This window comes from Neovison vison, chromosome 2, assembly GCF_020171115.1.
Source record: "Neovison vison isolate M4711 chromosome 2, ASM_NN_V1, whole genome shotgun sequence".
Classification (NCBI taxonomy): Eukaryota; Metazoa; Chordata; class Mammalia; order Carnivora; family Mustelidae; genus Neogale; species Neogale vison.
In genome coordinates this window covers 100762269-100782674 of record NC_058092.1, presented here as the reverse complement: position 1 = coordinate 100782674, position 20406 = coordinate 100762269, and the positions used below count along the sequence as shown (strand labels likewise).

Sequence of the window (20406 nt, the reverse complement as noted above, 5' to 3'; positions counted from 1 at the left end):
TAGGCTGTTTCAGGATGTGGGATCCTGGGACTGACTTTGGGAATCCTGTGTTGCTTCTTGACTGAAATTCCCACACAAATGTGTTTCTTTTCTAATGTGGTCTGACTTTTCCAGCCTGAGGTTCTCTTGGGTTCCAGTTTATCTATCCTCTTCATCTTGCTCTGCTTTAAAAAGCATCTGCCTTCACACTTCCTTCTTCTTCTTTGGGTAGATTTCATTTTAATTTGGATCAAGATTTAATATGCATAGAGTTTCAAGTCAAGTAGTCCCACAAAACTTATTACCAAAAAGAAAATGAACATTAATAGTAACCTCCTGATCCCCACCCCTGCAATGCCCACTGTCAAGAGAGAATCATTTTATTTTATTTTAAGATTTTATTTATCTATTTGACAGAGAGAGAGAGAGAGATCGCAAGTAGGCAGAGAGACAGGCAGAGAGAGAGAGAGGGAAGCAGGCTCCCTACTGAGTAGAGAGCTTGATGTGGGACTTGATCCCAGGACCCTGAGATCATGACCCCGAGAGAACCATTTTAAAACTGATTCTTTTGGGGTGCCTGGATGGCTCAGTGGGTTAATCCTCTGCCTTTGGCTAGGGTCATGGTCTCAGGGTCCTGGGATGGAGCCCCACATTGGTTTCTCTGCTCAGCGGGGAGCCTGCTTCCTCTCTTTCTTTGCCTGCTTCTCTGCCTGCTTGTGATCTCTCTTTCTTTGTCAAATAAATAAATAAAATCTTTTAAAAAATAATAAAATAATTGATTCTTTTGGTATTTAGTTCCCTGTCTCTAAATATGATTATATAGTTGTTTCTTGACTTTTTTTTTTTTTTTCCATTTTAGGCATTATGTATAGACTCTCCTCCCCTAATCCTACCAGTAAAGCAACATTATAATTTGGGATAGATCAACATTCAGTGTTTATATTATTAGTGGTCATGTAAGTGATATGGACTGCCAAGTGCTCTGGGATGCAGTGATTTGCTTTTCTGTGGAAGTTATTATTTTTCCTATGGTTAATTATTGTCTTTTGTTTGTTGAGTAGTGTGCTCTGTACTTATCCCTAATTTATTCTCAAACTCTCCCTCAGAAATGAAAATCGTTTCTCAATATGCTTAAATGTATCAGATGTTTTATTAATTTCATCTTCTCGAATAATTCTCCCCTGGTCCCTTTCTCTGTACCAGTAAGTGTTTCCTTCCTTCCTTCCTTTCTTCCTCCCTCGCTCCCTCCCTCCATCCCTCCCTTCCTCCCCCTTCCCTTCCCCTACCTCCCTTTTTTGGTCCTGGTGTTCTGGAGTCTTACAGTGATTATTGTGGGTTCGTTTTCTTTCATGGTGCTAGGTCCTTAATGAGCCCTTTTCAAATGGAAACTTATATCCTTCCATTCCAGAAGTGTTCTGGAATTATTTCATGGACAGTAAACTCCCTCTGCTTCCACTGTTCTCTTTCTGGATGCCCATTGTTTAGATTTTGGACCTAGTAGAACTCTTCTCCAATTTAATAATCTTTTTGTTAGCATTTTTTTCTTCTTTGTCCTTTTGCTCTATTGTCTGAGAAGATTCCTCAGCATTATCTTCTAGCACCTTTGTTGCGTTTTTCATTTCTGCTACTGTATTTGTAATTTCCAAGAACACTCTCTGAATATTCCTTTTTCATAACACTCTGTTCTTTTTTTAGTGATGCAGTATTTTTTCATCTCTTTGAGCATATTAAAGGTAGTGTGCTTTTTAAGTTTTCCTCCCTCACCTCTGATTTTTTTTTGAGCCTTTGTCTTTCATATTAGAGGCTTTATTCATTTCATGGGATTCCTGTCTGTCTGCTCATATTTTTTAAAAAAAGATTTTATTTATTTATTTGACACAGAGAGAGATCACAAGTAGGCAGAGAAGCAGGCAGAGAGAGAGGAGGAAGCAGGCTCCCTGCTGAGCAGAGAGCCTGATGTGGGGCTTGATTCCAGGACCCTGGGATCAAGGCCTGAGCCGAAGGCAGAGGCTTTAACCCACTGAGCCACCCAGGCGCTCCTGTCTGCTCATATTTAAGAGAAGAACTGTAAAGACAACTCTGTGTGGGTAAGAGGGGCTTAGTGACTGCAGACTTTACTCCAGGGTCATCTAGCTGGCAGGTTTCATTGGGAAACCCTGGATGTTAGTGTTGTTTGGTCTTTTTTAGTACGATCTTTTTGATGAGTTGTTTTTTTTTTTAAGATGTTATTTATTTATTTGATAGAAAGGGAGAGAGAGATCACAAGCAGGCAGAGAGGCAGGCAGAGGGGGAGGGGGAAGCAGGCTCCCTGCTGAGCAGAGAGCCTGATGCCGGGCTGGATCCCAGGATCCTGAGATCATGACCAGGGCTGAGGGCAGAGACTTAACCCACTGAGCCACCCAGGTGCCCCGAGATTTTTTATTTTTTATTTTTATTTTTTTGAGCTGATAAGTCTATTCTAATATCCTGCTTGAAAAATACCATAAATATTCTGCTGAGTTTCTGTAAGCTGGGTGGAATAGGAACTCAATTCCAACATTCAGTGGAAAACTTTTATTTAATCTCCCTGTTTTTAATATAGTCCCCTTCACTGAACTGCGCCTGGCATCCCCCAATCCAGAGAACAGCCCCGCAGGCCCTGCTGGGCAGTAACTGATCTGCATAGTGTAGGGGATGGACTCCAGGATCCAACTGCTTCTTATGTAAATCTTTAACCAGGCTTTCAGTTTTAGCCTCACACATCATTCCTGCTTCTGGCGATACCTTGTGCCACCAACTCCTATGCCTTTTGAATGTTTAATGCAGTAAATCAGTTTGCACCATGGCTTTCCCCGTTGCTGCCTTCAGATTGTTGTAAGTTTTGAAGTCTTCTTAGTCATCCGCTGTCCTTCCCTCCCATCAACTGATGATGATGCCAATGGATTTTTTTTTTCCCTCTGATCTTTTTGTGGTTACGTCCTTTTATTACTATTATTATCATTATTTATTTTTTATTTAAATTTTTTTAAAAGAAGCTCTATGCCCAATGTGGGGCTCAAATTCAAGACCCCGGGGATCACAAGTTGCATGTTCCGCTGACCGAGCCAGCCAGGTGCCCCTGCTTTTATGGTTTAGGTCTTCAATTTTTGAGAAGTGTGATGTCACTTTTGATGGGTTTCAGAAGGCAGTAAAGGCTGATGCCTGAGTGAAGCTGTTACCCTTAACTAGAAACTCCCCCACTCTGTCCCTTTCATGATGACAGCCCCCTGCAATCTAGGTGCCTATGGCCGGGCTTTTCTACTGGGTCCCTTCGGACCTCCAGGATGGGTTGACTGCTTGAATCCACGAAGGCCGATTGCCCAACACAAACATTTGCCGTAACCACCTCCCCAAGTTGGCTCTGACCAGTGGGTAGATCTGATGTGGACAGGTAGGCTATCAGAAAGACCAGAATTTCCCCCACCTCCCTCTCCCCTGCTTTGAGTTGCTGTGAATGGCTGCCATACTATCTTATGGAGACTATATAGGTCATCAGGGTGGCTCTGCTTCTGGGGCCAAGGAGGTGACAGCCAGCGTGGTGGCTCTGTCTAGGCTTTGGGGGGTGGTCTCGCTGATCACACTGATCTTTAGCTTTAATACATCCGGTATCAGATATTATCCAGTTGTCCCATGGGGCCCAGCATCAGGAAACCAACTCAGGTGAATCAAACTCACAGCATAAGTCACCTTACCATGTGCTTATTTATTAATTTATAATCTGCTCTGCCCCTTTCCAGTAAGTGGGCCATTTATACTTGCTATCCGGTTCTCTCTCTCTTTTTTTTTTTTTAAAAGATTTTATTTATTTATTTGACAGAGGCACAGTGAGAGAGAGAACAAAAAGCAGGGGGAGTGGCAGAGGGCAAAGCAGGCTTCCTGCCGAGCAGGGAGCCTGATGTGGCGCTCGATCCCAGAACCCCGGGATTAGGACCCGAGCCTAAGGCAGACACTTAATAACTGAGCCACCCGGGCACCCTTATCTGGGGTATTCTTTTTTTTTTTTTTTTTTTAAATTTAAGATTTTATTTATTTATTTGTCAGAGAAAAGAGAGCACAAGCAGAGGGAACAGCTGGTGGAGGGAGAAGCTGGTGGTGCTGAGCAAGGAGGCTGATGCGGGTCTTGATCCCAGGACCCTGGGATCATGACCTGAGCCAAAGGCAGACGCTTAACTGACGGAGCCAGCCAGGCATCCCTATCTGGAATGTTCTTATTCAGGCCTCAAGCCAGGTGGAAAGCCCAGTTTTCAGATGTCTTCTGCCCAGCAGGACACACCAATTACATTTACATACATTATTTCCAGTGACTCCTCGCTCTGACCCAGTGAACCGTTCTCCTCATTTGACAGATGAGGAAACCAGTGGTCAGTGAGGCTGAGTAAATTACTCCGGTTCTGGTACCCTTGGGCCTTCTCCCACTCTGAGCTGGAGAACCACAGAGCAAGTCACAGAGGTGAAACGGTTTCACAAGCTCCCGGCAGAGTTCAGGATCTGGAAAGGCCTCTCTGATGACGTGGGATCTGAATCCTGATAGAAGACTGTGGACAGGCGAGGAGGCAAGGATCCAGGGGAACTGTGTGGGCCGCAGCTCTGAAGTACAGGACACATGACCACACTGGCAAGCATGGCGAGCCCCAAGCGGCCCATGTAGGTGACTGCAGAGAGGGGGGCTGAGTCTGCTGTCTGGCCCAGCAGCTAGGGTTAGACCGCTCTTCCGGGAGGATGGCAGGGGTGAGGTATGGGGGGGAGTGTATCAAAATGATCAAACTTTCCTATCTTCATATGACGCTCTTGGTTGCTCCTGTCCCTTGAATTACCTGGATATTTTTTTCCGATTTGGCGGACTTTCTTGTATTCGGAATTCTCCTCAGAGGCTTAAATAAGTTCAATACTGGGCTGTTGCTGTTTTTATTCCAATGCTTTATTATCTGTAAGTCCTCAAGTTTGGCCAGACTCTGATGAGTAATAATTTGAGGATCCTGTGTTTCCCCAACTTGAACTCCTGTCGGAATCACCTAGAGAGGCCATTAAAAACCCAAGGGCTTGGGCCCCAACCCAACTTACTGAATCATTAGTTTTTCTTTTACAAGCTCCCCAGTCTCTCTCTCTCTCTCTCTCTTTTTTTTTTTTTTTTTTACATTTTTATTTATTTAAGTAATCTCTACACACAACATGGAGCTTGAGCTCACAACCCCAAGATCAGGGGCCTCACACTCCTCTGACTGACCCACCCAGGGGCCCCATTTGTTTTTCAAATTTTTTTTATCCATAGTCTGTTCTTACACAGTTGACCTGATCACTTCTCAGAAAGTCTATGCTCCAGGCAGGGTCAGCGGGAGGTCACTCAACACCGGACACGTGGGGAGACTGCAGCACAAATCTTGAGTGAAGCCCATGTTTTCCACCTCAAAGCGGTGATTCTAGCAGGGCAGGGAATGTGCCTTACATCTGTGGACGCCACGTATGTCCACTGCCCTTCCTTTGACAGGGCTGTCCTCCCCCATTCAGTCTGGTCACTAGTGACATATTTAGTACCCAACACTGAGAAATGGTCATTGTCTTCAGGAAGCTTTCACCGGTTCTAAAAAAGCTTTTTTTTTTTTTTTTTTTTTTAACATCTCAGAAATGGGGTCACGCCTAAAAACTGTATCTTAGCATTTGTTATAATGCAATGAAGAGTGTTTTTTTCTCTCTTACGGTATTGTAAAACACTGATGCCCCTTAGTTTTAAGGCAATATTCAAGCTAATGAAACCCAGTAGTTGAAAAAGGAATCACATACGTGTGTAAACAGGGAGCTGACGTGAGCCCTGCCCAGGCTGTTCCCTCTGCACGGGTGATTCTGCCCATCAACTTCACCAATGCTGCTGATTTAGTATGACTCGATTCAAATGCCACCTCCTCCAGGAAGACTTCTAGGTTGTCCCAGTGCCCCCACTCAGTGTAGATTCAAAATCCTTCTTCTGGGCTCCTGTGCTTGTCTCTGACCTCTACTTCCCAGGCTGTGTTACTTTAGTCTGGTTATCGGTCCACTGCTCTGTAAGCAGACTGTGAGCTGAGTCTAGGCAAAGACGCAGTTATACCCCTCTGTGTTCTACTCCCTAGGAGAGAGTCTGGGTACATAGATGTTCAGTGAATGTTGAATGACTGAATGACAGACTGTGGAGCAGTTACAAGCCATATATGACCTTGACCCTATGTAATTGCACCCCTGGATTTCGGAAGAAAGGCAGGGCCTGCCCTGGAAAGGTTTCATGAAGCCCAGGGAAGGCTTCACGAAGGGAATGGGAGTGAACCATGCTGGCAGGACGGCTAATGGACTGTTTCAGGATTGTCGTGAGGAAAAGAGGGCAGAGCTAAGACCTTCCCCTTTCCCACCCGGCGGGTCCTGGAATGACTGCTCTTTGGCTGGATTTGATGTGTTAATTTCAGGAGGCTGTGGGCACTCATTCGTCCTCACCCTCGAGATTAACTCCGGGTACCGACACAGGAGACACTGAGGCTCAGAAGCAGGCGCGGTTCCTCCCCGAGCGAGCTCTCACAGGAAGTCCTGAGTACACATAGGCTTTGTGGTTTAGACCTCAGAGCTTCCTGCCAGATCTTGACAAGGTTTAGCAAGTCTAAGAAGCCAGGAGAAGGAGGGCGGACGGGACCACAAACATGGCACCAAACATTTCAAAGCAGGTGCCTGCTCACTGCCTATTGTTTTAAGACCTTAACTGAAAACTGTTTTGTTTTTCTTTCCACTTCCCCCCATACAGCTAGCACGGCTGCTGGCTGGGGATGGGGGATGATCTTTGCCTTGTGGCCATATAAGACCCTGGGGACTTGACGCCCCAGAGGTGACTCTGAGCCTGCCCTTTGCTGATGTTTGATAGCCTCACAGCACCTGCGGGAGTCACGATTCCCTTCTTACCAAGGATGATTCTACAGATCGCCGTGACTAGGTCTGAACCGTCAAGGAAGTAAGACCCAAACAATTACGTTTGTTGGTGCCTCTTGGTCGCAGTTTGCATGTAGAGGTTTCAGTGCATTAGACAAATCTACCAATAGCTTGTTGGGCCAGCTTTGCAGCCGAGGCCTGGGGAACATGTTCTGGTGGCGTGATGGGGGGAGTCGGTGGTCCAGGTGAACCGGGGTGACCAAACTTGATCCTGCTGTCACACCACCCAGCCTCTTTCTCACCCAGCAGCTTGCTGCGGCGTTTCTTTCTACAATGAGCAGACACTGGGTCAGATCAAAGCTTTTATTTCACTTCTCCCCTTAAGATGGTGGACAAGTGTTCACTAGGCACAGTAGAAACCCAGCAGTCTCTCTCGGGCAGGTTGGCCGCTTGCAGCGAGCCACAGGGGCGGCGAGACATCTCCTGTCTGTGCATGAGCCAAAGGGGAGGCGAGAGAGGTCTAGAACTTTGTGCTCGATGGCCCGTCATCGCGATGCTAGCCCTTGAATTGCTAGCCCTTCCTGGCATGATGAGGATCCGGGAGGAGGCCAGAGGCTCCAGGTGTCCATGCACGTGGAGGAGCTGGGAGATGCGGGCACAGCCTTGGCCCACAAGCCCAGCGGGCGATAATCCTAAACCACAGAATGCACTTGATGCAAGCGCAGGTGCAGATCCCGCGTGGCGGGGAAACTCCACCGTGCCTTCATGGGAAAGAACAATTCCTATCTCTCTGAATTTGAGGAAGAGAACACCATGCCAGGTGACAGAATTACGAGTTTTCAGTGGCCCCGTGGGGAGGTTTCGGTTGAACTCGAGGCCTGGGGAGGGGAGGACCTTTCTGCTGGTGAACTTGTGTGGCCGACGCAGGAGGAGCCTTCTTCTGCGGGTGGTGGTGGACACGGTGGCTCGGAGGCGGGGGCCGAGGACAAGGGGCCTGGGGCCGATGACTCGGTGGTGGAGGAGGCTGGCACACAGCTGGGTTTTGAGGAGCTGCTCCTGAAACCTGGCGGGGCTTCTGGCGTCTTTCCTTGGAGGTTACTCTGCATGTTCTTACTTCCAGCTCTTCATCTGCAATAATAAAACCTCTGAGAGTTCTCTTGGTGAGATAGCATCAAGGTCACGATTTATTGAGTGTAGCACCTACCTATGAGATGTCATGCTAACTGTGTGGGGGGAAGCAGTGAGGAAGCAGAAGCCACTCTAACCCTATACAATTTCCAGGTCCTGCAGGGGAGACAGAAGCGCCTACCAGCAGGGTAAAGTGAGAGCCCCAGGCTTTTGGGAACTCAGGGAACCAGAGGCAAAGAGGCAGCTAGAGGCCTTTGTGCCTGGCTGTCCCGGGCATGGAGAGGGCACTCAGATCTCAGAGCCCTGCCGCTGGGTTACCCTAGAGACGATGCCCTGAGAGCACCTTGGGGTTAGAGCTCTTGGGATAGGAGCTCCAGAATCAGAGGGGACGTTAGTGGCCACCTGCTTTCAGGTGGGTTTTCCTGTGAGCTCTGCCTTTCATGCAGTTCTTGCTCTAAGACAGCCCTCATTCTGGTGAGGGGCTGGAATATAGGCAACGGGCCCTTTAGCCCTCAGAAACTTGCTAGCTTCTCAGAAATTCATAAGCAAGCTCCATCCTCTTGGGTTGGGAGGACAAGAATTTCTTGGCCTATCACCCCTCTGGGATTTTCCATGATATGTGAGAGCAGTCCACGGAGACGGGCCCATAACTCCCAATAATGCGGTTGTTCCTTTGATGTTTTAAAATAACACGGCGGGGGTGGGGGTGGTTAGGCAGGGGTGTCTGGGTGGCTCAGTGGGTTAAAGCCCTGCCTTTGACTCAGGTCATGATCTCAGGGTCCTGGGATCGAGCCCCACATCAGGCTCTCTGCTCAGTGGGGAGCCTGCTCCCCTCCCACCCCCCGCCTGCCTCTCTGCCTACTTGTGATCTCTGTCAAATAAATAAACAAAATCTTAAAAAAAACAAAAAAAAAACTACACAGGGAAGGCATGAGGAGGCTCAGCTTCTCTAGGCCTGAAGGGCCCCTCTGGCCCTCCAGCCTCCGCTGGACTCCAAGGATGGTGTCTCAGTCCCTCTGTCCAAAGCCATCCTTGCAGGGCTCCCGAGGGAGTTAGGAAGAGAATGTTCTCCTGGGGCCCGTGAAGTGTCCCTCGCGTTGACATGGGCATATTCAGCTTAGGAGCCCTGGTCCCCTCAGAACATGGTCCTGTAATTTCTGGTGAGGATGTCAGGGGCACAGCCTCCTCTGAGGACTGGAAATCCAGGCCTTAGGGAGTTTCCACATGAAGACTCAGAGTCCAACGATGTGGCTGTGACACAGGAGGGCCAGAGTGCTCTAAGCACAAAAGGTAAAGGGCACAGAAAGAGAAAAACACATCCTCTACGCCATCTCTGATGCCCCAAGGAAGCTGAGGGCAGGCCGGGAAGCTGTGGAGAGGACTCTGACCCCGACCAAGTCCAGTTCCCCGCCATGTGCTTTTGGAGAAGCCTCCCTCATTGCGAGGGAGCTCGGGCTGCCCATTTGCGTGGGAGTCTGTTCACCCCCTGTTCTGTACATTAGTCCCTCACACATTTAATGCCCACCTTCTAGATTGAAGAGCCACGGCTAAGTAGCAGCAATGGCTCGGATATAAGACAGTGACCGGACAAGATACTTGCCCTCAGGAAGCCTAAAATCAAGGGACTGGAAGCAGGACTGCGAACCACAATGTCAGTCTCTGGTAAGAGCCCAGAGTCACCAGAGAGGTGCAGACAGAGTCCCATGAGTTCTGGAGGGAGGAGTCGAAAACGGCCAAGCGGCCAAGCCCCCAGGCTGTATTGCACAGACAGGTGAGATGTGGCTCTCAGCAGCCTGCCTGGCAGAGCAGGACCAGGGAAGGGCCCAGCGTGCCCACCCTGGTCACGGCCACTGCCCAAATGTCTGCTCCCGGGAATTAATCCAGGCCTAGTGTCCTCCCTCATTTCACCTCCTGTTCTGCACCCAGGGCCCAGGCTAGGGTGAAGCGAGTAAGGGAGCCAGGGCACATAATGGAAGGCACTCACTTCCAGGGGTGAGCAAGGGCAGAGTGGGGGCTGAGGGTGAATGTCTCCTTCAATGGCATGGAACTCCTTGTTTGTCTCACCCTAGTCCTGACTCAGCCCACTGGCCATAGGACCTGGGGAAAATCATTTAACCACAACGAGCTTAAATTTTGTCATCTGTATGAGTATTATCTATCTCAGAAGATGATTTGGGAAGTTGGATACAATAATGAATGCAAAGCATTATATTGCAGAGGTTAGTCCCTGGCCGAAGTGATCGCTTTGTCAACGTGAGCTAATTATCGTGTTGAAAGCTGGAATTGCCTTGTCACGGGCTTGGAGGACTACGTGATCATTGACCCTCAGGCAATGGAGAAAGGGCTTTTGCAAGGGGACTTGGACAGAAAATAGCCTGAACAGGGCACAGAGGCGAGGGAGCCCTGGGTGCCCACAGGACTAACAAGGAATTCTGTTCCATGTGGACAGAGAGTACTGGAAAAATGGCAGTGGAAACATGGCACCACGCTGAGGGCAGTGACCCGAAGGGGACCCAAGGTGAGAAGTCTGAAGTAAGGAAGCCAAGTCCAAAGAGGGCGTAAGACCACCCCTGCCTGGGCAGGTTCAGCCCAGGCCCTTGTTTGGGTGGTGCTGCAGGCCACCGCCGTGGGCGTCCTGGGCCTTCTCTAGGGAGAGACCCAGACTGAGAGGACCCAGTCCTGCTGGGAATGTCAGATTGCACAGAATCCGAGGGGACTGCTTGCCTGGCTGCCTGTCTTGCTGTGGCTGGATGTACTCTGCGGGGCCCACCTGCAGCATGGGGTCCTGGCACCCCCAGAGTCTGCAGGGACACCTCCTGTGCCATTCTCTGAACTCACTGTCTTGGGTGGCCTGTGCTCCAGGAGCCAGCTCCCTACTTATGAGCATGACATTTTCATTCTTGCTGGGTTGTTGGATAGGCCTGATTTGAGAAAGAAATAATCCCAGCACCAGCACATCCCCTCTGAGCACCAAATTGAAAAGGGTGGTATAACTCCCTGGCTTTAGACCACATTGTGTCCTGTGCGCCCCAGAAATTTTGCCTGTGTTCCTAGGAGCGTGGTTCTGAACACACCTTGCCCCCCCTCCACCCCCACCTAAAGGGAGGAAGAGATGTTTGCTTATGTTTTGAAGCCAATCATTCTATCCACGTAGAGATGTGTGGTTCATTCAAAATATGTCCACACAGGGCTTCAACCGAGCCAGCCTTGGTGGTGGATTCCAAGGGGCCAAGCAGGATCCGGCTTCTCAACGTTCTCCCACTGTCACCACGGAGAATTTGTTTTTCAAAGATCAAGCTAACCAGAGAATGGAAAAACCTGTAACCGCTGGTTATAACCCTTGACATTCTGAAACTCCCCATCTCCATCATTTTCCTTCTAGACATGCAGTGTCATCCCCATGAGTTGTTTCCACGGGGATTTTGCCCGGGGCCTGCTATGGGACAGAAGCGGGGGACCTTACCATGTCTCCTATCATTCTGTTTTCTCCTCTTGTTGAGGTAGAAAATGAGTAGTATCACAAAGACGAAGAAGACGAGACCTCCTCCACAGATGCCAATGATGAGATAGATGTCCAGAACCTTCGCTGCAAGAGGGACAGAAATGGACAGAGGTGAGGGGCCCTGGGCCAAGGGGCTGTTTCATGGCTCTGGCCAAGGACTCCCACCTCCCACGTGAAGGAGATAAAAGAGCCTCCGGACGCTTTTCCACCTCAGAAAAGCCAAACTCAAGAAAGCTGTCGGTTGTGTTGATCTCTGAAAGGGCACAGAGTCTGGGATAAGCCCCCCAGATGGCTCCTGGGGTAGGGGGCTGCTGCTCTGCGCTGGAAATGCCCAATGCTTCATGTGCTGGGCATTGCCCATCACCCTCTGCCCCCCTCTCAAGGAGCATGTCACAGAAGTTTCGCTCTAAGAAGGAGTTGAAGGACAATCAGGACACTTTGCAGACCTTCAGTTGCCGCACCTTAATGAGGGTAACCACTCAGTGTACAGAGAAATGGGTTTGAAGCCATTGCCTCATCTAGGCAGGAGCTGTGTGAACTTTGGTAAGCTACTCCACGTCTCTGAGCCTGTTCCATTCAGCATACAAAGGAGATCAGGAAACTTGCATCACAGGGTGGCTGTTGGAGGTCAATCAGATAATGGATGTGAAAGTGCTTTGTAAACTGTAAAACAACACACAGAGGCGAGTTCTGGCTCTTAGTAGAGCTCTGTGCACCAGTGTTTCTGGGAGCTGTGTCCCCAGGAGAGGGACTGGGCCGCCTGCCTTGGTGAGTCAAGCGCAGTTAGAGAGGCCGCAGCTGGGGCCGGGTGTCAGGGGCATCTAGTCAACAAAGTGGAGCTCAGTCAGCATCAGAAGGAAACCCTCTTCCAGCTAAACATCCCTCGGAAGGCCCTGATACACGCAAATCCCGGAATGAGCCCTGGGAGTAAGCCAGAGGCCCAAAAACCAAACCCAACAGATTTTCCGACAGCAACAGTCTGTTAATTCTCACTTTCGTTCCTCACCTGATTTCCTCTCTGCCCCACTCTCAGTCTGCCAGTCACACAACCTCCCCTGCTCTGTGGACAGAGGTGCTTCCATTGGAACATTCCATGGGACCAAGAAAGCACTGGGGTCCTTGAAGGCTCCGCAGGCTGGAGCCAGGGGCTGCAGGAGTCTCTCTCCGGCTGACCTTCCCAGGGTCTGACCTGGTGGGAATAGGTCAGAGAGCACGGGCCAGGCCATGCAGCCTTCGCTCAGCAACTCTGAGTCCTCGCACCGGGGGCCCCCACACCTCTGTCTGGGGGCACTCATGGAAGTGGAGGCATGCCTCACACTGTCTATTCACAGGTCTGTCCAGCAGGGCCCTCCACGGCCCCTGGGGTGCTCTCGGCAGGGAACATTCCAGCTGGTCTCAGAGAAGCTGGGGCTCCATCATTCAAAACCACATCCTCATCATCTCTAAATCCAAGCCTACGACTTCCTGCATGCCCTCATGGAGGTGATGTCCCCATGACTCCACGTAAGGTGGTCTTTCTGTATCCATTCCTGCTCCTCCCTCAGTGCCTTGGTGTCAAGGGTATGCTCGCTTTTGCTGAGTCAAATGGGTGATCTTTTCCTTGCCTCTCCCCGACTTGGACCATGAAGGTGATCCCTTTGAGGGTCTTCAAAAGCACGTGCCCCTCCCTCACCGCCCCCCCATCCCCGATGCACAGAGATTTCTATACTGGTGGGATCTGGTTAGAATAAACATGAAGAAATGGGTTGCCAAATAAACCACAGGAAATTCAGTTACATTTGAATTTCAGATAAACAATGAATAACTTTTAGTAGAAGTTTGTCCTTCCTGGAAGGGAGAAAAGAGGCCGTGAAGTCAAGGAAGGGCAGCTTTGCTTCCTGCGCCTTCATGATGGGGGGTTATGGAGTCATGGCTGGTGGGCTGACATGGGCGGTGAAGTGAAGCCCCTCTAAGCGTGCAATGGGCACCCTCTAAGATGTCCCCCCAAAGCCCCCAGGCCCCTGGTATTCCCATCTTTGTACAATCCCCTCCTATGCACATGGGCTGGGCTTACTGAGTCGCACCTGAAGAACAGAATATGGCAGAAGTAATGGGATAGTACCCCGAGACTAAGTTACTGAATAGACCTTGACGTTTGCCTCGGGCACTCCCTCAGGCTCTCTCTTAACCTGCCCTGAGGACAGCTAGTAGCCATATTGTGAGGCAACCCAACGGTCCCTGAGAGCAAGCCCTGATGTGGGTCCTCCCTGGGCAGAGCTTGGACCCAGCCCACCTGACTTTGGTCCCGACTGGACTTCTGGCTGCAGCCACATGTAAGGGCCACAACTGCCTGGGGAAGACTCTCCCAGACTCATGACTCACAGAAAACTGCAAGAGAGTCTCTGGTGTTTTAAGCCACCAACAAAGATAATTTGTTGTGCAGGGGCAGATAACTCCTTCAAGGCCTATATAAGAAAGCCTCACGTCTGATTCCATACCAGCTCCAGGGCTGTTTCCTGAGCTAACTCAGGGCCTCTGGCTGAGGAACTACATTTCTGTGTTCAGTCTCCCTTCAGAAGGGTTAAGCAGACAGAGTGCCAGACGAGGAAACTGAGGGAACATGGGGTTCATTCTCTTTGTGGACCAGGAGGCTGAAACCCAGAGAGGAGAAGGAACTCGGACATGGTAATCCCACTGAATTTGGACAGACATGAACTAGAAGTCCAGGCCTCTGGTTCCCAGAGCTCCCCCTATGGCAGGCTGCCTCTCACACTTTACTTCCGGGGCTCATGTCAAGCAGGACTCTGGGGGATGAGCTTACACTCCTGGGTTTCAGGACTTCCTGACGTGGGGCTGTCAGCTCTATGGCAAGAGGAACATTGCCTCACCGTGTCTACCATCCTCCATGGCCTTGAGCTCATTCTCTCTCCATGCCCCTCACTTCTGGATTTCTACTCTGGCTCCTGATAGGAGGTACTGCCCATCACACCTCTGGAAAGCAATCTTTTTTGCTCCCTTTTCCATCGTTACCCTGGGAGTCACAATCCTGGTCATTGACTACCTGAGGGACCTTGGGTAAATCAGTTGACCTCTCTGGGAAATGGGGGTTTGCATGAGATAACCTCTACAGCTCCTTCTACCTCTTCAACTAGGCAATTCTTTCTCCCAGAAGAGGATCTTGGTAATTCTCCAAGGTGACATGATGCTCCGTGGAGCCCACGATGGTTAACCATAGAAGACCACCTTCTGTCTCCTCCAAGGCTTCCCTTAGAGGTTTCTAGGAGGAAGTGTGTTCTCAGTTCTCACCCTGAACCCAGGCTGCCTCCCAGCCTGGAGACCCAGTCACTAGAGTGAGTCTCTGCCCTGGACCTGGTAGACTGTGTTTTCAAACTGAGCTCAGGATTTCTGACCAGTGCTTGCCACGCACCTGAACAATTGATGGTCATCGTTCTTCTTTGCTCACTGATGTTGTTCTTGGCTGTGCAGTTGAATAACATACTCTCTTCGGTCATCCACCTGTTCGTGGCAATCTTTCGAGAAATAGTTTTGGCCATAGCATTATCTACTAGTCTATTATCTAGATGCAGGATTAATTCGGAGTCAGTGCCACTTCTTATCTCACAGGTCAGGCTCCTATTGGTACAAGTCCAGAACATCACAGGTTCTGAAACCGCCTCTGGGGGAAAAAAAAAAAAAGATCCAATTCATATTAGCTAATTTTCCGATTTTAGTAGACCTACTTATTAATAGAGGTGGGGAACAGAGTTAGTTTGGGACCAGGGAACAGTTTCCAAGACCACTAGCTATTTTAAAAAATCCTTTTTATTTTCTTTTTTTGATACAGCACATTCAGCACAAATTTTTTTTTATGAAGTTCATAGCTACAGTACATGAGTAAAATATATATATATATATATATATATATATACATACACACACACACACATATATATATCGCAAGTGTTTATGTGCTATTTTATACCTTAAAATGTTTTCACTTACATGATATCGTTTAATCCTAACAAGTAGAAGAGGTTGATGTTTTCTTGCCGTTTACAGAGGCCGTACCCAAGACCTGGGGTTAAATGGTGGACTAAGAGCATCCACTAATAAAGGACAGATCAGGGAGGAGCCCTCTCCTCCAAGTCCAAGTTCAGTAGCATGGGTACTGTGGTTAACATGCCCTGATTCCCACAAGCCCGAGGCATGGGCAGTGCTTCAAAGCAGCATAGGAACCCTAGCCTGGAGGCATCCTTCCATGTGTGGTCTGGGATCTTGGTCCCAAACGAATCCCACCCCCACTCATCCATCAGGTCTTGGGAGCAGAGGGCTGGGCTGGAATGAGTGGGCACCAACCTCTTTCCCCACCCAAAGCTGCTCCGCCCTTTACTGTGCTTCAGTGGACCTTAGGACCTTATCTCTAAGAGACGGATAATAAGGAAGACATGCCACACCTGTCCTGGACAACATGTGACAGAACCCTGGGCAAATCGTTAGGTACTGACATTATCGGTGGCCACTGTTATGTTCATAATCCTAAACTCCCTGTCTCTCTTTTTCTGACACCATGATATGCCCAGGCTGTGGCATGAAAGACAAAGCCCTTGGCTTCAGATGGGGCCCATCCAAATCCTAACCCCACCACTTCTTAGCTAGTGTGACCTCCTCCTTTTTGTTCTCTTCTGTCCTCCACATAACCCTTACGTTCCCCGGGCTTGCCACCTTTCTCTCAATTTCTCTCCATTCATTATGCAGCCAGATGGCTTCTTTTTCAACGACTTTCTTCCTCCCTGCCTTCCAGACAACGTATCTTCTCCATGAACTTTCCACTCAGTGTACAGAGAAATGGGTTTCAGATTTCATTTCTGCCCTAGTATATCTGCCTGTAGAAATTCATTTTTCTTCCCATCCCAAGATTCTGTGTGATCCAAAACGAAGAAGATGGAGAGTCTACAAGGCAGTCAGTATAGAGTCTAGGGGTCAAATCAAGGTGTTTACTTGCCTCTTCAAAATGGAATGAATCTTTTTTCTATTTATAACGGTGACATCCAATCATTGTAAAGATTGATCAGATGCAACAAAATGTTTCAAGATTAAAAATCACATGCAGGGGCGCCTGGGAGGCTCCGTGGGTTAAAGCTTCTCCCTTCGGCTCAGGTCATGATCCCAGAGTCCTGGGATCGAGCCCCACATCAGGCTCTCTGCTCAGCAGGGATCCTGCTTCGCCCTCTCTCTCTGCCTGCCTCTCTGCCTACTTGTGATCTCTCTCTCTCTCTCTCTGTCAAATAAATAAATAAAATCTTATTTAAAAAAAAAAAATCACAAGCAAGGGCGCCTGGGTGGCTTAGTCGGTTAAGCGTCTGCCTTTGGCTCAGGTCATGATCTCAGGGTTCTGGGATCAAGCCCCACATCGGGCTCCCTGCTTATCAGTCTGCTTCTCCCTCTGACCCTCCCCCTACCCCTCCCTCTACTCATGTGTTCTCTCTCTCTCAAATAAAAGAATCTTTTTTTAAAAAAATCACATGCAATTCTACTACCAGAGCCAGTAATTCTTAATATTTTTATGTATATCCTTACAAGGTGATTTCTATATATAATACCCACATAAGTAATGTTTTAAAAACTAAAACTGGATCATGATTTTGTAGTCTGCGTACTTCCTCCTTACTGATGATCTATTATGAAATTCTTTCCTTTATGAGCATCGATAAATATGCACCTCTACCATCTTTTTAAATGATGTATTCTTAATTTAATGAATAAGTCTGTAACCACTGGGGACTTTGCAATCCTTTCCAGCATTTCACTCATATAAGCCACACGGCAATGAGCAGGCTCTTGAAGCCATGTCTTTGGACAAGCTCTCTCTGTAAGGTGGCTTCCGGGAAGGGGCATGGCTGGATCAAGGCAGGGCACATCACATCGATGAGAACTCCTTAGTTCTAGGTTGTTAGGATTTATTCATTCTTCCCCTAACACATGCTTTTAAGAGGGTTTCCAGTGCCTCTTCAGCCAGCGGCAGCAGCGCCCTCATTAAGGAGATACAGGTACAGAGACCAAAGCTACGAAAAGCATGAAGAAACAGGGGTGGGGGAGAGCATTGGCACTGCACAATGTGTATTGGGTCCGAGGTGCTGGGATCTTTGCTTAGCTGTCTCATCGAATATCCCATGGAGTAATTATTACAAAGAGCAGACTCAGAGCAGACATGTGGCAAGTCACGGGGACCAGACCACACACTGAATTAAGATGCTGTGTGACACTGGCACACACAGACACACACTCAGCAGGCGGCTGTTGTGTCACAGAAAGATCTCTGTCTTTGGGCCAAGGAATGTGGGGTTTATTCTAGGGGGTGATGAAAATGTTCTAGTCAATTGTGTGCCAGTTGCACAACTCTGTGAATATACCAGAAGCCGTTGAATTGTACACTTTAAGTGGGTGAACTTCTGGTATGTGAATTCTAGTTCACTAAAGCTGTTCTAGGGGAAAAAAAAAATGTCACTACCCTTATTAAGACAAGCCCTGGATTTGTACCCTGACTCTGCTCCTGTCAAGCTGTGAGACTTGGGAGAAGTCACTTCTGTGTCCCTGTAGATAATAAGAGGATAATAACAACTAGCTCTGGGGATTGTCAGGAACCTTAAGTAAGATTGTGGAGCAAAGCCCTTGACACCAAGCTGGTAAGCCCTTATCACTGCCTTACTAGAGAAGACATGTGAGGCTCATGTTCCAGAAGGGAGCACTGGAGCCCATATGGACAGGAGTCATGAGATCTGGGTTCCCAGAGCCTGGAAGCAGCCCTCTTCCCGCTCCATTCTCCATCCCGCCCCATTTCTGGAATGTGCTCTCCATTCAAGGTTGCGGGGGACGGTACCGAGAGTTGTCATTTGCCCCTGGAACGGGCACATCGGGGATCGCTGGAGCGGAGGCTGTTGCCAGGCCCGTGTGCTGAGAGCAGGGTTGGCGCATGATCCTGGGAGGGGGAAGCAGCCCTGGATCTAGCTCATTTCCTGTGTGAAGCACCGAAATACTGTTTTTTGCCCACTGAATCTCCGGTTTGTGCTCATGCGGGCGTTCCAGTCTCCAGATGCTTCTTCCCCTTCTCACTTCTTCTCACCCCCGGCCAAGTGTTCCTAGACTTTGAACTTCAATGTAATTTCCATTTCACTTTCTCTTCCTAGCCTCCTGCAGCCAAACCATCTTGCCCATCTTTTCTCCGCCCAGTGTCCTAGGTATACTCTTACTTCCTCATGTTGCAGACACCCCTTATCGACTCCGGGGGCCCGCAGGTTCTGGCAGCCCATTAGGGTCATCTGGGGAGCTTGAGCACTTACTGGTTCCCAGGACCCATGCCGGGAAATTCTGATTTAATTGGTCTAGGCTGGGCCCTTGGCCCCGGTAACTTTTCCTAGTCTCTGTTGACTCGAACAGATTACCTGAGTTCGGAATCCCCAAGCAGCGCCCCCACCCCCATCCCCACCCCCCACCTCCTTTGGACGGCGGCTGCAGCAGCTCCCTGGCTTGTCTTCAGGACACACGCCAGTTCTCCCAGGGCATCCCATACATATGGCCACACCTGGTGTGTTTTCTACAGCAAGAGCAAAAGCCATCTTCCTCTCTTGATCACCCTGATGGTGAGCAGATCTGAACCAACGGCTGTTCACCTTTAAATTCATAACTTCCAGCCCCTTCCTGTCACCCTGGTTTGAAACGTCTCTGTGGATGGAAGACCTCCCGCTCTCCAGTTAGTCTGCCCCACACCCAGCTTGCTCCTTCCTCATCCTCCCGAAGTGACCACTTTTCCCTTCTGCCCACCTGTTCCTCTCCTCCTGATTGATGCCACCTTAAAGGAGGTTCTACACGCAGATCACATCCCCGTAACCAGTGAGGAGAGCGTTTTAGGCGAAGAGAATTGTGGTTCTATCAGCTGCGTATTTCCCCACGTGGAGACTCCATCTCTTCCACAGGACGGAGCCTTCACTGAGGTGGGAGAGATGCATTAGATCTCTTTTAGGGATTCCCCCAAGGCCAAGATCAGGCTGGACCCACTCCATAAATGCTATTCCCCAACTTGCTAAAGGGCACCCAGACTGGGATGGAGGAATTTGGGGAACAAAGACTTACCTTGAATTATCAATTGAAATGTTTCGGTCAAGAGATTCTTTCCAATACTATCATATATAGTCACCTTGTAGATATCATGGTCCTCTCTCTTTAGCTGTTTAATTCTCAGAGCTCCATTTGTTAGTATTTTATATTTTCCCGATACCTCTTTAAGCTTGCCCCCTTTGAGTTGTGCAATCCTGGTTTTTCCGCTTTCCCATCGTATATCATCTATACCGTCATTCATGTGAAAATTAGAAATGTTCAGTTCGAAGTCAAGACCCAGGGTACCCCAGACAACCTTGTGTTCATGGGCTGCACCTATAAAAAGCAAGACAGTTCCTGAGATCTTGAGATGCACAGCCAGAGAAAGTGGGGCTTCTCTGACTTGAGCATGCTCACTTCATTGGAGACCCACACCAACTTACCTTTGGTAGAAACGATGAAAATCAGAAGGGAGCTGGTGAAGACTTGAGAGGCGAGGCTCATCTTTAGGGTTAGTTTCCTTGTTATGACTCTAAGCTCTTCCTGCAAAAGGAACTGAAGTGAGACCAGAGGAATCCACCCTCTGAGAGCTGAACCACGTGCCTCTTTTTTACTTCTTTTACAGTTAGCATAAAACACACAGACACACACACACACACTCACACACACACACACTCAGCAAACCAACCTGCTGATGGGCTCCTTTACCAAAGCAGGTGTGTTTATCATGCGTGGGTGTCTTCTTATCTCATTTTAATCCTCACAACAGTTGGGTGGGTTTTGTTACCCCACCAAAGAGAAAAGGAACCTAATGGCTAAGTAAATCACTC

General features: G+C 48.9%; 1 protein-coding gene across 1 annotated transcript; it reads right to left on the bottom strand.

Moving 5' to 3' along the window:
• Nucleotides 1-7225: 7225 nt before the first annotated feature.
• CD2 (CD2 molecule) lies at nt 7226-20142 on the bottom strand. The gene is made up of 5 exons (XM_044236491.1): nt 20020-20142; nt 19613-19912; nt 14913-15161; nt 11468-11590; nt 7226-8004 (listed from the first exon to the last, which is right to left on the bottom strand). Exons 1-5 carry the CDS (start codon nt 20078-20080, stop codon nt 7706-7708), a joined length of 1032 nt encoding a protein of 343 aa, XP_044092426.1. The 5' UTR covers nt 20081-20142; the 3' UTR covers nt 7226-7705.
• Between the last annotated feature and the right edge of the window lie 264 nt (nt 20143-20406).

What these genes read in the sequence shown, in the direction of transcription:
- CD2 (XM_044236491.1), bottom strand. Translation starts at nt 20,080, where the DNA reads ATGAGCCTCGCCTCTCAAGTCTTCACCAGCTCCCTTCTGATTTTCATC. An exon ending in TTTCATCGTTTCTACCAAAG is followed by an intron (nt 19,913 to 20,019) that starts GTAAGTTGGTGT and finishes TGCTTTTTATAG; the next exon opens with GTGCAGCCCATGAACACAAG. An exon ending in ACAGAATGATAGGAGACATG is followed by an intron (nt 8,005 to 11,467) that starts GTAAGGTCCCCC and finishes TTATTATTGCAG; the next exon opens with ATGAAGAGCTGGAAGTAAGA.